Here is a 16,538-nt window from a genome sequence, read left to right on the forward strand (position 1 = left end):
TATTTTGGACAGGGAGACAATATTGATGATCGCAGAGGCTTCCGAACGAAAATGCATGGAGCAGCTTGTTGTGGAACATGTGTATGTTCAAATGCGTTGTTTTTCATGATTCCTTCAATCTACCCTAGAATTTTAGCCTATCGCCCTATCGGAAATTACACCATCCAATGATTGGGTCATTTCAGGTTTTTCATGGAGATGGAGGCCAACCTGTTCAGTGTGATGGACGAAAATGGAAAAAATGTCGGCGTTACTTTACCAACACCCCAGCGAAAAAAAAAATTAATTGGGTTCAGAATTATGCTATGGGCCAATCAAAATGCTGACACCATGGCGACATCCTGAACACGTTGCTTCAATGACCAATCGGACCATTTCGGGAAATTTGATCGCGTTCTCACTTATGCAAGTATCAATGCGTATCTTTCCCCCCTCCCCCCTCCTCAAGGGTCGACAAGATTCGGCGCCGTTTCTCTGCCGAAGCTTGAGGTATTTTCTTCCTGGAATTGTCGTATTTCTTGGCGATGAAGTGCGAGGTCGTTGTGATATTGCGCCGAAAGCTTAACGACAAGATTGGATCAGCCGTGTTTTGTTTGCCGTAATCTTGGCGAAGACCCGGCGGGGTCATCGTCGTAATCTTGCCGGATTGGGGATTCCCCTTGCGCATGCGTGGTACGCAATTTTTCGACGCTGTCACGCTTTTCATGCTGTTGTAGTGAACGCGTGTGTCGTGTGTTCTCGCATACTTTCGGGCATACTTTGCAGGTAATTTGTGTTTCATTTTCTTTGTATCATATCATCGTAAGATTTGGAGACCAAGGACTCGCTGAAGCCCTGAGGTTATCGATATAATGGCCTAGATTTTTAGCCCCTGCGACCCTATCTCTGCTGTGCTGCTAGTGCAGTGCCGAGTTGTGGTGGTCGAACATCTTTGGTGATTTCTGACCTAAAAAGGTGATAGCATGTCGAACATCTTAGGAAAAGGTGGTTAGGTGTCGAAATCTTTCCACATCATTGGATAATAGCAAGTGATAACCTGACGATTTTCCATAAGTGTCTAATGAACTCCTGCCGTAGCTTAGGTGAAGTGCATGGGTATATTGTCGTAAAGGTGTCGAACCCTTGAGGAGGGGGGGGGGGAAGATACGCATTGATACTTGCATTAGGATTAACATGATATTGCTAAGCCTGGTACGTGCAATTTGGCTGATTGAAAGTTGTACGAAAACGTGTTCTATTCGAACACGCAGTATTCAATTAAATGATATGACAATAAGAGTTGACTGATTCTTGCGGATACAATACATTAGTAAAAAAATGCATTGAGGGTTTAAAATGCCATATCAATGTGGTCATTGTTCAGATCGTGATGTTGCGAGATAAGAGTATAAAAGTGAACAGAAATGGTCGTTCGTGTCCAGGCGAGGTGCTTCTAATATTGACAGAAAGATTGTTAATTTAAATACGTGAAAAGATTATTTTCTAACATTGTTGTCTTGCACTTAATTATTAAACCCGATCAAAGTTGGTGAAAGTTGTGCGAAATATAAATGAATTGCTGAAAAGTTTTAAAATACGCTAAATAATAGTAGTTTGTGGACCGTCGGTGGCTACAGTGATGATCGCCGGCGAAAGGGTTAAAACATGTTTAAGCCATGTTCTGCATATAGGCATGATAGGCAGTTAGTGCAGTTGCAAATTGTCGGGTGTGACAAAACAGTCCTTCCAATTACTGTCAATTTACCGAAAACGAATGCACCAACATAAAAGAAAAATGCTTTCAACAATAGTGCATTGTATCTGAGGTTAACCAATCAGTACAATAATAGAAATTTGCCATTATCAGGATGATGACTGTACTTGCCTCAGTTGCAGTAAGAATTATTAGATATTGAAGCATTTTACAATTGGTCGTTTCAGCAAAAAAACATGGGGTAATAAGGGCTTATTAATTAGTACTGTTGTTCCAACAAGCACCTTATCATTATTATTATAAAAGTTATTGCACCGATGATACATCGTTCATTCCACAGTGAATACTCTTCACCAACCATGGCTTCCGAGGCGTTCATCGTATTTTTGACTATGGCCGTTGTGGTTTTTGGTCAAAGCAAAGACAAAGGTTTTACAAATGAGGAGAGGCAGTATATCTTAGATCTTCACAACTATCTGAGAATGAAAGTGGCTACAGGAAAGGAGAGTAACCAACCCCCTGCTGACTACATGATGGCCATGGTAAGTTGCTCTATAAGGTCACAGCTTAGCTTATTTATGGATGAATTTTGATGAAACCCCAAGTTTATTTATTTTTAGGTAGGTGCCAAGTTTCCTTTAAAATTTCGATTAGAAAAATTGGCCCTTATCGAGAGCCCCCAAATTGCCAAATGGCTTCGATTGATATTTTTCAATACTTGATTTGCCTTGAAATTGTATTGGGTCCCGAAATTACAAAATCCCCGAATCTGTCTTAAATTGCCTAATCCTTAAAATAGCGCCAGGAGAAGGAGTGAAACAGTGCAAATATCGTTGACTGGTTCAGGAGATCTTGCTTATTAAGTCATGCCAGTTTGAAAAGTGAGGTAATGAGGTCGGAACGCAAACGTTTCATTGAAAGGCGCTTGTTCGGTGAAAAAGTCACCACCGTCAGTGTAATCTTGTTTGATGCAGAGATGCTTAGAAATTTCACCTACGACCTTCTAATTTTTTAAAGAAATTAGCAGGTTTCATTCCAGTATGTTTGTTCTTCCTCTGATACCTCAGTAAAATATTTTTCTAAACGTGTTTGGTGCTTTTCCAATTTTGTTTCAGCTCTTAGATTGTAGAAAATCGCGTTATTCATTATTTCTAGTACGCACAAGTCCTAGCGCGAAATACCTTTTCCGCCACGTGAGTGCACGCCCAGATCCGAGTTCACGCGGCTGTTATAAAACGCGGATTCCGCGGAAATCCGCGGAAAAATCACAAAGCCGCCAGTAAATACGCGCATAATATTTAATGATAATTATATTATACAAATAACAACATAAATCATAAATCGGAGGCAAGAACTACCAGTTATCTGCACATTTCATCGGTCAGATTTTAATCCTCTGGAGCGCCATTCATGCCATTCCGATCGACTCTTCCCTCTTGCTTTTTTTCTTGGTGTTGATAAACTTTGCATGTTATCTTCGACACCACCGTGGTTCCTTCCCTAACGGAACACATTACGAGGCTGCTTTCAAGTGTGACTGTTGCCCGGATTGATGTACGTTACGGTATATGCCTCCTTCAAATATAAGTCGATGATGAACTGAATTCTGGTCTACAATATTTTTTTAGGACAATCAACCTAACCAACCGAACCTAACCAACCATATGCGACTGCACATTGGAGACTATTTTAAGCAATCACAAAAACTTACTTCGCGGCCCGTCTAGAGTATCAGTTTATTTCAAACTACAAGGTGCTTGTGATTTACGGCGCATACAGCGCACCATATAACGGGGATTCCCAAAGACCTTGTCACCAGGAGTACTTCATGCGCACAACAATGCACACTACTAATATGAAAAACTCTCACCTGCGGTTCAGGTAGCCACCCTGTAGCCAAGTTAGATTTTTCCGCGGATTTCCGCGGAATCCGCGTTTTATAACAGCCGGAGTTCACGTCACCCTGCTATCAAGACGCAGCGTCATTCCCATTTATCGTCGCAGTTGCGGGGTAATCAAGCGCCATTAGCTCGACGTCGGAAAGATATCAGCACCAAGATGTCACAGGGTAGATCCTTACTCTAAGAAACGCCTTACTAGTGCATCGCTCCAAGTGGAAAGGGTCGATACACTGAGAGCTAAATAATTGGGTCAAATCGGTGTCCTCATCGGAAAAGCGCGATGAATCAGTCACATTTAGAGTTTTTCCGTTTTTGGGCAATTTGTTGATGGAAACTTCTTATGTAGAATAGGAGGTGACTGGGTAGCCGACAGCTGGGTAAAACTGCCCTTAATCGTGTCAATGGTCCTTTCAAGCTTTATGGGGAGCGCAAACATGTTTAATGCTGAGATGATAATGAAAATGATGTAAAAATGCGTGTATGCATCTGACGACGTTCAAAATATTCAGGGTTTTTTTCTGGGAGAGGCCCCCTGTACCCCAAGTTTTTCGCGAAAAAAATCATGGATCCGCGCCTGACATTTATATTGGATATGCATACTTTCAAGTAGTATTCCCCACCAATATCTCGCCGCTAATCTACCAAAAAAGCACAAGAAATCAACCAATCTCCCCTGTTATTTTTTTTCTTCAGATGTGTAATCATCACTAAGGACTACAAATGAAAGCAGTATTTTGCACGAATGTGTTCTTTCTTTGTGACAGTAAAAAGCCAGTGTGTGACAAAGTATTTTCATTTTATTTCTTGATGTAGGAATGGGATGACCGTTTAGAGGAAAGAGCACAGAAATGGGCTGATGGCTGTCCAACATATCACAGCCAAGACGGCTCATGGTACAGGAAGGTCAAACCCTACGAGACGGGAGAGAATCGTGTCGAAGGCATGTTGTATGCTAATTTTGAAAAGTAAGTTGACTTCCTTTTTTGAGACCAAAACTGTTATTACAAATTAATGGCTTCATCTTCTCCATTGACTACCTATGCATCAAATTAAGTAATCAGGATGGGATAGTCCTAATTCAATCTGATGGGTCATCAGAGACGACCTTCAGCCCGAAGTTCTCAGGTTCTCTGGACCACTCCTCATTGATGATCCAATTGGCGATTCGACTGGCAAGTGGGAATACATTGCTTGGTAAGTGACTCGTTGGTTCGAGTGGCTCTAATAATAACGTAGACCTAGTCGCGTCTCCAGTCATCAGGCTGTAATTCCTATTAAAATTAAGGGACAAACAGTAATTACTTTTTTATCATACAGGTAGTTATATGACAATAGTTAGGCTTCAGACAATAGTTAGCCCCTTTTTTTATTGTGTCGCACCATATTATGACCTGAAATAAAAAAGTGTCCTTCAGAAATTATTAAGGTGGCCATTGGATAAGATGGCCCATCCCCTGAAAAATCGTTGCCTTTGCATATTCTTTTTTAGACTTCAAATATATCACAACTATAATTTGCAAACTCAAATTTGCCGTCAAAAGTTGAACAGCCCTGAGCTTATCACATGACCAAAATTCGTCTGTTCAAAATTCATTAAATGGTTGACACCACGCCATAAGACTTTTTTCTACACAAATACAGCACACCTAGATGTCAAAAACCGAAATAGAAGTTGCGTAGGTGTTAATCTAACTTTGTGATAATCATTTCCTTACGTGAGTGATCTAATATGCTAAATGTTGCACTTGCAAAATTCACACAAAGCACAGATTGGCGGCTCAGTGACTCATGCAAGGTCACAGAAGTTCACTTTTCCAAGTACAAGTGTCGCCTATTGTTCCTCTATTAAACTGGCTTATCCCAACTGCCTTCCATCACATGCTTCCATCTCAAGGCAGATTTTAGAACAGAGGGCCATCCTGCCCCCCCCCCCCCCCCCCCCCCCCCCGACTATACACAGTATGGGGATTCGGACAGTGTCAGCAAATCACTGTTTACTGTGGTTACCAGAGCGGCCAGTAGACGACAGCAAAAAAATTGAAAGCACTGGCACATTCAACCGCGAATATTTCCTGTTCTTTGGCACTCGGCTTGTTGGTTAGTATTTCTAGATGATAGTTCACATCTATTGATAGAGCTGTCTTGAATAAGCAATGAAATCAATGATTTTGCAGCCCTACGCTTATAACTACCATATCTGCCTAAGTTGTGATTATCATTGCACGTGCTGTACTGTGTAGCATGTACACCAGAATAAGAGGATGTGATAACAAGCGCCTAGCTAAAAGTGTTCTATAAACTGACTTAAAATGCAGTTATTGTAGGCAGACTGTCCGCTATGGTTACATGGGGACACTGTCATGACTGTATTTAAGCTATCATCTAGATATACCAACCAGCGGCGAATCCACGTCGAGTGCGCATGCCATAGGACAGGAAATAGTCGTGGTTGAATCTGCCGGTGCTATCTGTTTCTTTGCTGTTGTCTTTGCTAGAGCTTTGGTAACCATTGTGAACAGTGTCTTGCTGACACTGTTCGAATCCCCACAGTGATACATCATGGTGGGTGATTCCCTGTTCGTCACACCAGGCGTTGGTTTGACATCCGCTTATACATGCGTTGTTGGGTGTTATCCATTCAACGGACGAATAGACCTTTTTGCGCCGTTTCTAAATATTCAAAGTCTATTAAATTACCTATCTTATGGTAGCTTTTTATGAGCCAGAAAGTTTTTCTCCCCGAGTACATGGGGCATGAACTTGGCGAAATTCTTGAATTATTTTGCCTGATTTTAGACTCTTTGCTGAATCTGGATGGTATCAAATTTGGCACCACCTACTGTTATCGAAACTAATTTAATGCACTCAAAGTACCTTTGAAAGCTTCCTTAGGACGTAAAGGTTTGGGTACCTGGTGTCAGTAGTTTGGTTTCAGCATGCATCTGAGTGACACCATAGGAACCCCATTCTTAAGTTTTTCCAGTGGTGGGTGTAGGAGATGGTAGTTGATAAAGCTTGGAATCAGTGAAACCTTGGAACCAGTGATAAACCTTGGAATCAGTCCTAAAAATGCATAAAAACATGAAATAATGCCATTGGAACCTAAGGTGGTTACGAATCAATATTTGGAGATTATTTTTACATGATCAGATCGGAATTTGATGGTAGTTTAGAAATCAGTCGCATATCCGATTCAACAATCTATATTTTAGAACAACCCAGTCATACCTCGCCTCCAGTGTACATTACTGATCTCCCAAATATGGGCATTCACGTCACGACACACCCATAATATGGACCAATCAGCGCTCCGCTTACTACGCCACCACACGGGGCCTATTTGAGCTACGGAGCGGTGTTATCATACAGGGTGATACAGAGAAGATTGACTACATCATGCAGTACCGGCTGGCACTTATCCGTACATCACCTTATTCATGACAAGAAACGGAGATGAAGGTTTATTACCGAAGGTTTTGGAAGGGTTTGGAGATGAAAAATGTGAACAAATTCCTTCGCTGTGAGCGATTTCGTACATCTTCATGTAGGCCTGCACATCGAGGGATGTAGATATCTTTTCGTGATGTCACCAGTTCTAAGCGGTTTTTTTTATTCACGTGTGTGTTTGTCCTATGATCTCGTGCATCTAGTACCGAGCATAATACTTTATCGTCTTGGAATACAAAACAATCATAAAAACTAATTTTTGCTTCCATTGAAGAGAAATAAAATATTTTAACGACCACAGCGCATTGCCAATTGATGACGTCATCCTCCACATTAAAAATGTTGGCTTCTGAACTAACTGGCAAATTGCTATCAATAAAGTCAGCTGGGACGAGACTGTCAGTTGGGAGGGTATAAATCGTGGAAGGAACGCACCCGATTTCCCGCGCTATTTGCACAGTGATTCCATGGTTTACATTGAATATTACAAGGTTTATCAGTGTTTCCAAGGTTTCACTAATTCCATACTTTATCAACTACCGTAGGAGATGGTGTGTTTTTTTTAATTTTTGTGTGTGGCTTCATCATTGGACCACGAATGGGAGCTCTGTACAGGAGCAAAAGCATCAATGTACACGTACGTTAGTCTTTAACGGTTAGATTTAGACCCTATAACTGTATTACCAACAGATAGAAACATGGTGCCTATGATTGAGATAGCATGTGTTTTATTTATTTTTAAGTGGCAGTTTGGTTGGAAAGGAATTTTTTATGTATTTTGCCTTGATTTGCCTCAATTCCATAGAAACCAATTTAAATTGTCATTTCCCATAACACATCTGAAGGAGGCTTTTAAAAAAAATGCTGAGGAATTCAGTCACTTATTTCCTCATATTGTCCAGTTTAAAGCCGATTTTAAATTGTAAGTTGTTGTCGGTTGTTCAGTTTGCCAATTTTTTTGCTGCATATAAAATAACAACTTTCAATTGTTTGCAGGGCTATCGCCGAGGGCTGGTATGGTGAATACAAAGGATACCACTATAAATCAAATTATTGTTCCATGTCCATGTGTGGACATTATACGCAGGTATGACGTTCTGGCCATTTGAATCTGTCATGACGGATTTCACCGCATCAGCTCCAAAATTGCTACAAAGTTGCAATTGCACATTTTCTTACGATGGCGTTGCATACATGATTCTAGTCAGTCATGTGTTAACGGTAAAATACACTGAATCCAATTTGACGTGATTTCTTAGGAATTTTACTACGCATGCGATTTTTGCATTGGTCGGGTGCAGTGCGGCGGAATTAACGAAGAACTGCCATATTCCTTGCTTCATTCGCTTTAACATTATTGCGTGAATCCTTCGCTTCAACAAGGAAAAAATAATGTTTTGGCCTTTACCCATCTTCCATAGGGTATTCGAAAACCCTGGATCAACAAACACTGGACTGGACTGGACTGGATTCAACGTCACTGCTCACCATCGCCTGCATCAACATGGCGACAACAATGTATTGAGAAACGACGGGGAAATGAGACATGTTATCAGTCTGATAAACTTATAGTGGCCAATTCCATCTTCGCCGTGGCTATGCCATGTGCTCGAGTTATTATAAGCTCGGAGGTAAACCTCCATGTTATAAGGGAGTGTGCTGATTGGTTTCACATCAAAATAGTATGAAAAAAATCTAGAATGTTTTATTGGGGCAGGAGGGAGGAGGCGGGAGGGCAAGAGGAAGGGGAGGGCTGACGGTATTTGTAGGGCCCGGTAGATGACACTGTCGTAGTTTCTATAGATAGTATTATAGAGGACTTAATTGACGTTAATTGACTAAATACGGTGGATAATGTACTGACCCCCCCCCCCCCCCACGCCTAGCCCCACCCCCCGGGATGTTCAAGGTAACGGTTAGGGCCAATTTCATCATGTTAATGGCGTGTCAAGACCCACAAATCACTCAGATGTCTAGAGCAGGCACTTGTACATATTTCTGTTTACATAATACATAACCATACCTATTCTGTCGTCGCCAATTATTGTAAAATCTACGATAAAACCCGGGCGACTTTTCGGGTGACGCCATGTTCATGATGTTGATGATGGAATATTAGGCGGGAAGAGATTCGGCAGGGTTGTGGGAATTGTATAACTTTTAGAAAAATCCAGGTGGTGGAGGGCGCTGAGTCATAGTCCAGTCCAGTCCAGTCCATTCCAGTGTTTGTTGATCCAGGGTTTTCGAATACCCTCTTCCATATGGGAAGATAGCTTCTATTCGATTTGATTCTGCTTGAATCGCACAGCGCATGGAACGGGTAGTTGTAAAACAAGAAACACAGAAATGAAACAGAAACACAGAAACACAGAAACGAAACGCAGAAACCAGTCTTGTGGCGAATTCTGGTCTGCAGACTCCATCTTGTTGCCATGGTTGTGGCCGCGAACGCGGGTGTAACTAAAACTGGTATTCAGTCGGAATGGAAGGAGGAATGCTCATTTCCCAATACCCCTTTTAGCCTCATCAACGTGTGCGCAGATTGGCAGCATCCGGCCTTGATCGTGCCCCTGACCAAAAACGGCCCCAGGCAGCAGCTGGGCAGGCAAGATTGAGTTACTCCAAGTCCAAGTCTAGTGCCCGCCCGCCCCCCCCCCCCACTTTACTCTATTCTAGTCGCCAAAATTGGTCTCTCACGTCTCACATAACGTCGAAATGATTCACCCATGTACTGGTACCGTACCTTGCATTTAGTGCTGCATCAGACGGGATTTGTAGGATGATCCTGGTACTTCATGTAAATTGAACACTACAAGGCAAGATGTTGCACTGCACCTTCATTTAAAATAACATGCTGTAGGAATCGAATCGAACCTACCAAAGTACTACACCACCACCTCAAAAGACTTCACCCATATCGTGCCGCCCCCCCCCCCCCCCCCCCCCCAAGTTGCTCCATGTATCCCCTCAACAACTCTATTGCATTCCGGCTGGCCGCAACCCACCAACCTCAGATTTTACTTTTAAACGACAATAACAACGGATTGGGCAAGGAAAGTATCGGCGTGCCGCTTGATTCCAACTTTTATGAATAAAACCCGTTTGATTTTCGTTTCTGCGTTTCGTTTCTGCGTTTCTTTGTTTCTGTTTCGTTTCTGTGTTTCTTGTTTTACAACTAGCCGCATGGAACATCACAAAGCAAATATCTGTTCTGGGTGCAGCGAATCATGAAATAAGTTACTGCCTAACATTTAAAAAGAGAAGGAAAACGTTTGATGTCGTTTTTTTGTATGATTGGTTATGCGGAAGAACATATCAAAAGATGGCCAAAATTTGGCCATCGCAGTCGTGTTGGTGAGACAACGAGTATCAAAATCAAATCTGATACAAATTGAGGCAGAAAATCATACCAAACCCTAGATCGTTTGATGATCTTTCGGTTGGACACCATAAAAAACGACTTCAGACTTGGCAAACAACTTTATTCGATTGTTTCTGTGCCATCCAGCCGTGTGATATTTTTTTCCCGGATCACATGGTTGTATCACATGGGTGACTTCTGTGCCGCGAAGAGAGTCTCTGTGACGCCACGCGTCACAACGGGGATCGGAGGTACAGTCCTGCAAGAAAGTAAATGTCCACCATTTTATAAAAAATATCACAGAGATAAAATACAACCCCTGCCATCGGCGTCTACTTGATAAGCATTCAAAATGGCTGCACCGTATCCCCTTGAAACACCTATACGTCACATGCCGCGTCACCGCCAGAATCTGGGGGTGACGTAGCATGTCTGAACTCTGATCCGTCTATTCGGGCACTACACGTCAGCACTGTTTCAACATGACCAAAACCGTTTGTAGCCGAACAAAAATTGTAAAATTGAGCAATTATTTCAGGGTGAAAACAAATTATCAAAAGGGATTTTGAAATAAGATTTTGACAGTGCTCGCGCGATTCGCATTTGTAACACGTGCTTCTTCGGTTCTAGTTTGCTCGGAGTGTCCGCATGGCCCGACTAAATGACGCCATTTTTCTTGTAAAGGCAATTATTTTTTATATCAGCACTAGCTCATATATTATCCGTGTCCGTGATTTGTGATCGCATTAGGGTAAATGGTTATGTAGACTGATAAGTCGCAAAGTGTCAAAATATTATTGACATCATATTTGCACGTCAAACGTTATTCGTTGACCAATCATATATGTTACAGCTAAACATGATACCAGGGGCAGTGCAAGTGACCATGGGAGCGCGCAATGACTCCTGGGTAAATGAAGTTGGATAAAATAAGATATTTGAAGGCGGTTTTTAGCAGAGTATATGGTATATTTATATCTGTTGAATTTGGATGCACCTAATTCCATCCCTTCATTATGTAACAGACATTTCTATGAACTGTGTATGACCATCATTTTTGTGGCACTTGCAATTCCATAGAATGTGTTCAATAGTGACAAATGCACATTTTTGCTTAGGATTTTTTGTTATAATTTTAATCTCTTCCATTATACCTTTGATAACACCCCCTGTTGTTAAGAAAGGACGGGAAAGTTCATAAATCGAGTTAGATTTCGTCTTTAATATTTTGAGGTCTTCAAGATCGTCGCGCCGTCGTCCCGAGCGAGGACCGCAGCAAATTCACAAAATCATCTCAACAGAAATTAACAATTCTTAGCAACTCAAAATTCCCCTAAAAACATGTACAAGTAGTTAGGTATTTTTACCAATAAAATTAAACCCTCAAACAGAAGTTGACACCGTAATAATACCCAGACACCGTATGGTGCTGTCACCTGGTTATAAGATAATGACCTAAACGTCTCGTCTTCACCCTGCTTCTCAACATTCCCCTCCTCTTGACAGAACCTGTCAAACTATTTTTATACAATCTTGGCAAATCTTCCAACTGACAATAACGGAAGATGGCCCTTCAAAGATCCCATTGATCAAATGAAAAGACAGTTTAGAATACACAATAGTTCACCAAAAGAACACATTAAAGATAAGAATAGGTGAGCACTATTAACTGAAATATATCACTCCTGTAGTAAATTACTAGTACTCTTTTAGATTTTACAATCCAATCGGAATCTAACACCCACTGAATTTGAGCTCAAGTAATCCAAGTTGCTCATGAATTCCTCAATGTTCTCATCCTTCGAAAGTCACAATCATAAGTCCAGAATAATTCTTAATCAAGAATCGACTCTTTAGGGATGGTAAATGAGAAAACCTATTAAACTTAAATTGTTTCCCCACTGGAAACTGGAGTAAACTTCTCCTCCAAAGGAGATCCAAATGTTTAACCCCTTGGGTTCTACATTGCTTAAAAACATGGCTCAGAATAATGTAACAGAAGCTTAAAGTTTTCTCCCTTTACCGATACCCGCTAGTCTCTATCTCAATTCCGATATTTTTCGCACTGTAGAAAGTTCGGATACTGACACTCCATCGAGTGTTCTCACTTTTCAATCAATGTTCAAAACTCGCACCGAGTCATTAAGTGTCCTAGAGTTCACTTCTAAGAATAGAATTGATCAGTGTATATCAGGTGGTGAAACCCAAAGTTTTTTCCCCAAAAAAAACACAGGCAATTGAAAATGCCAAGGACATCCCGATCAGAAAATTACCAAGTCACCAGACAATGAGTACACTGACCAACACTAACTTTTTAGATCACTCTCTCAGTGTAATTTCACCACACAATGTCAAATGTCAACTTTTAACGGTTATAGACGGATATCATCACCCACGGTTGTAACTGCTTGGCTGGATTCATCTCAGCGTAACCAGACGTTCATCTCAGCGTTACCAGACGGAAGTTGTCATCTCCGGAAACTCGACTGGGCAGAGACGATTCACGGGCCGGACATATTCCCAATTTGACGTCATCACCTTGGCCGTTCGCACCAATCCATCTTCATCGGGGTAGACTTCCAGGACTCGACCCATCTTCCATTGTCCTCTAGGTAGTCTTTCCTCAATCACCAGTAGGATATCATCAGGTTTGAGATTGTGACTTGGGAACAGCCACTTCTTACGGTTGTGCAGCTGGGGTAACAGTTCTCGCTGCCATCGCTGCCAAAACTGTTTCAGTATGTCCTGTATTCTTCGCCATCTTCTTCTCGGGTTGAATCGTAGTTCATCAGTCGACGGAGGAGCCAGTTGTCCACCCAGCTGACCATGCAGGAAGTGGTTTGGCGTTAGTGGTAACTGGTCCTCGGGATCAGAGCTGGGAGGAGTCAATGGCCTTGAGTTCAGGAGTCCCTCGGCATCCACCACAAATGTAAGGAACTCCTCGTCGTTGATGTCAGCATTACCAATGGATATCTTGAGGGCCCGCTTTGCTGCTTTTACCATAATCTCAAAGACGTCCCCGAAGTGTGGAGATCCTGGGGGGTTGAAGTGCCATGTAACGCCTCTGGTATTTTGGTAGCCCACCGTCTTCTGTTGCACCTTGGTCCAATCGATGGCATTCACTAACTCTCTGAGCTCCCTCTCTCCAGCGACAAAGTTACTTCCGTTATCTGTCAACACCTCCTCTGGGACGGATCGCCAGCTGGTCATTCTGGCGAAAGCCATTAGGAAACTGTCAGTATCCATCTGGTAAACAGGTTGTAGATGAACAGCTCTAGTCTGTAGACAAGTGAAAACAGCCAAGTACCTTTTGTTTCTGATTTTTCCTCGACCCTGCTTGGTTAGAAATGGACCCGCGAAGTCCATTCCACACTTTCCAAAGGCTCTGGTTGGTTGGCTGAATCTAAATTGAGGAATGGGGGCCATCTGTTGACTAGGTGGTTTTGATTTCTTCAACACACATCGACTGCATATCATTTCCCAGGAGCGGACAGCTTCTCTTGCATATCACCCAATACTTCCTCCTTAACTCGACCATGGTAGCATCTCTTCCTACGGGGTGTCCCACAGCATCATGTGCTCTCTTGACAAGCAACTGCGAAACTGGATGCTTTCTTGGCATGATGATGGGGTATTTCTCTTCTTCTGAGATGTAGTCTATTCTTTCAAGACGGGACTTGATGCGAAGAAGTCTCCTCTCCTTATCAAGGTATGGTGACAGGGGTATCAGGTGGCTTGTCTTCTGTAAGCTTTTTCCTGCCATCAAATCTTTGAGCTCTCTGCCAAATACATCTTTCTGGGCTTGGCGTGAAAGGCAATCCTCAGCCTGCCTGTACTCTTCGGGGGACAACTCATCTATCCAGGTCTTGGCTCCCGGGGGTAAGGGTCGCTTTAGCAGCCACATCATGATACGTCGCACGAATCCTATTCTCCTTGTTAGTCTTCCCATGTCACTCCATCTACTGGGATGTAGGGGGAACATCATTGTCTCATTTTGTTCTGGTTGGGCTTCCTGTACTGCAAATGTTGAGGTTTTCTCAATATCGGTGGTTTCATCTGGTACAGCTATCTTTTTCTCTGGCCAGGTGCTCTCGGACACCTTCAGGAAACTTGGACCCTCCCACCAGAGTTGTGATCTAGCCAATTCCTCCACTGCCATACCTCTAGATGATATGTCTGCTGGGTTTAGTTTGGTTGGTATATGTCTCCATTGGTCAGTACTGGTCCTTTCCTGTATCTCTCCTACTCGGTTGGCTACATAGGGCTTAAACTGTTTTCCTGGTCGACAAATCCAAAACAGGACGTTCATGGAATCTGTCCAATATGTCACCATCAGTTGCTTGGCTCCTCGACCGCTCTCCAATGGTTTGATAACCTTCTTCACCAATCTTGTACCAATGACTGCCCCACATAGCTCCAGTCTGGCAATGGAGATGGCTTTCAGTGGCGACAGTCTCGTCTTGGCAATCACCAGTCTCACCAGTATCCTCCCGTCCGTCATCAGGGTCCTGGCATACACGACAGCAGAAAAGGCATCCTTTGAGGCATCGCTGAACACATGAAGTTCAGTTTGATAACTTGTGTTCATACCAAGATGTCTGCTCACTCGGATGTTATCCAAATGTGGCAACTCTTTCTTCCACAACGACCACTCCAGGGCTAAGTCTTCTTCCAGGGGGCTGTACCAATCTTCCTTTCGGATCCATGTCCTTTGAAAGAGGATCCAGACTCTAATTCTGAACGGATCAACCAATCCCAGTGGATCAAACAAGGCTGCTATGCATCTCAGCATACCCCTCCTCGTGGCTGGATACTCTCCTTCCCTCAATCGTGGCTTCACAGTGATGACATCTTCTTCGGCTAACCACAGTATACCCAAGGCTTTCTGACATGGCAAAGTTTCCTTTCCATTTATATCCAAGAATGTGGCTTTATCACTTTGTGGGACGTCCTCTAGTACCTCAGGATCATTTGACAGCCATTTTCTCATCTTCATTCCTCCTCGGTCCAACATCTCTGTCATCTCAGATCTGGTTTTCTTTGCTTCTCCTGTAGAACATCGGCTATCAATGGCATCGTCGACATACAAAGCATTCTCCACTGTGTCAGCTGCCTCTGGATATTGATTCTTCAGTTTAGGACTGTGCTCTCTTATAACCAGGTTGGCTTTAAATGGTGATGATGTGTCTCCGAAGATTGTCCTCTGATACTCTAAAACTTGCTGTTCCCAAACTATCCGATAAAATCGCCTGCTATCAGGGTCAAGGCCAATTTGGAGAAACATCTCAGAGACATCTCCCACAATAGCTACAGGGTATCGCCTAAATCTCAGGAGTACTTCCACCAGATCATTGAGCAGTTTAGGTCCCGGTAAAATGTTGCTATTCAAGCTTGTCCCATCAAATTTGGCAGCACAGTCGAGGACCATTCGGACTTTCGTGGTTGCTCTTGAGTCATCTCTCACAGGAAAAACTGGGATGTGGAATCCTTCATCTTTGGCCTCTGCTACAGGTCCTATGGGTAGTAAGTAACCCTTTCTGACTTGCTGTTCTATGACCTCCTTACACTTGGCATAAAACTTTGGATCTTTCTTCTGTAGGTTCATTTCCATCTTGTCTTGGCGTTTTGACACAGCTCGTAAGTTGTGTGGCAGCTTAGGTTGACCATATCTCCACGGTGTCACCACTTCATAACGGCCTCCCACCATTTTCATTGAGTTCAAGACTGTTTCCTGGGCTCGTCTCTCTTCTGGCGTCATGTTGTTCTCCTTTGGACCATGTTCAGCTCTCCCAAAACCAATCGCATCCAACTCCCAAAGTTGTTTCACCATTGTCTTCACTTCCGTGATAGGATCATCCATGGTCGCGTGGTAAGTATACTGAGTAGTAGAACTGTCCCATTCTTCTGATTCTTCTTTGCTCACTGGTCCAATACAGGTCCATCCAAGAGGGGTCAGACGTGCAATAGGTCCGGTTTTCTCTTCGGCCGCAATTTCCCTCAAAGACCGGTGAAAGTAGGCATGTCTGTTTCCTATCAGGATACCAATCTTTTTTCCTTTTGGCTTCACAGGAAAGGGTACACCTGTAAGGTGCTTCCAATTATCTGCTGCTTTATCCCAGTTCACTACTGCTGGCTC

General features: G+C 42.8%; 1 protein-coding gene across 2 annotated transcripts in view; it reads left to right on the top strand.

The window, feature by feature from the left end:
• The first annotated feature begins 2,037 nt into the window (after positions 1 to 2,037).
• Positions 2,038 to 16,538, top strand: part of LOC135486146 (cysteine-rich venom protein latisemin-like) — a 53,345-nt gene continuing 38,844 nt past the window's right edge. For both annotated transcript variants that reach the window (XM_064768693.1, XM_064768694.1), the window contains exons 1-3: positions 2,038 to 2,235; positions 4,408 to 4,559; positions 8,038 to 8,128. In XM_064768693.1, the coding sequence (XP_064624763.1) occupies positions 2,053 to 2,235; positions 4,408 to 4,559; positions 8,038 to 8,128 (426 nt within the window). In that variant the 5' untranslated portion in view covers positions 2,038 to 2,052. The remainder of the gene's footprint in view (positions 2,236 to 4,407; positions 4,560 to 8,037; positions 8,129 to 16,538) is intronic.

Source organism: Lineus longissimus, chromosome 4 (assembly GCF_910592395.1).
Source record: "Lineus longissimus chromosome 4, tnLinLong1.2, whole genome shotgun sequence".
Classification (NCBI taxonomy): domain Eukaryota; kingdom Metazoa; phylum Nemertea; class Pilidiophora; order Heteronemertea; family Lineidae; genus Lineus; species Lineus longissimus.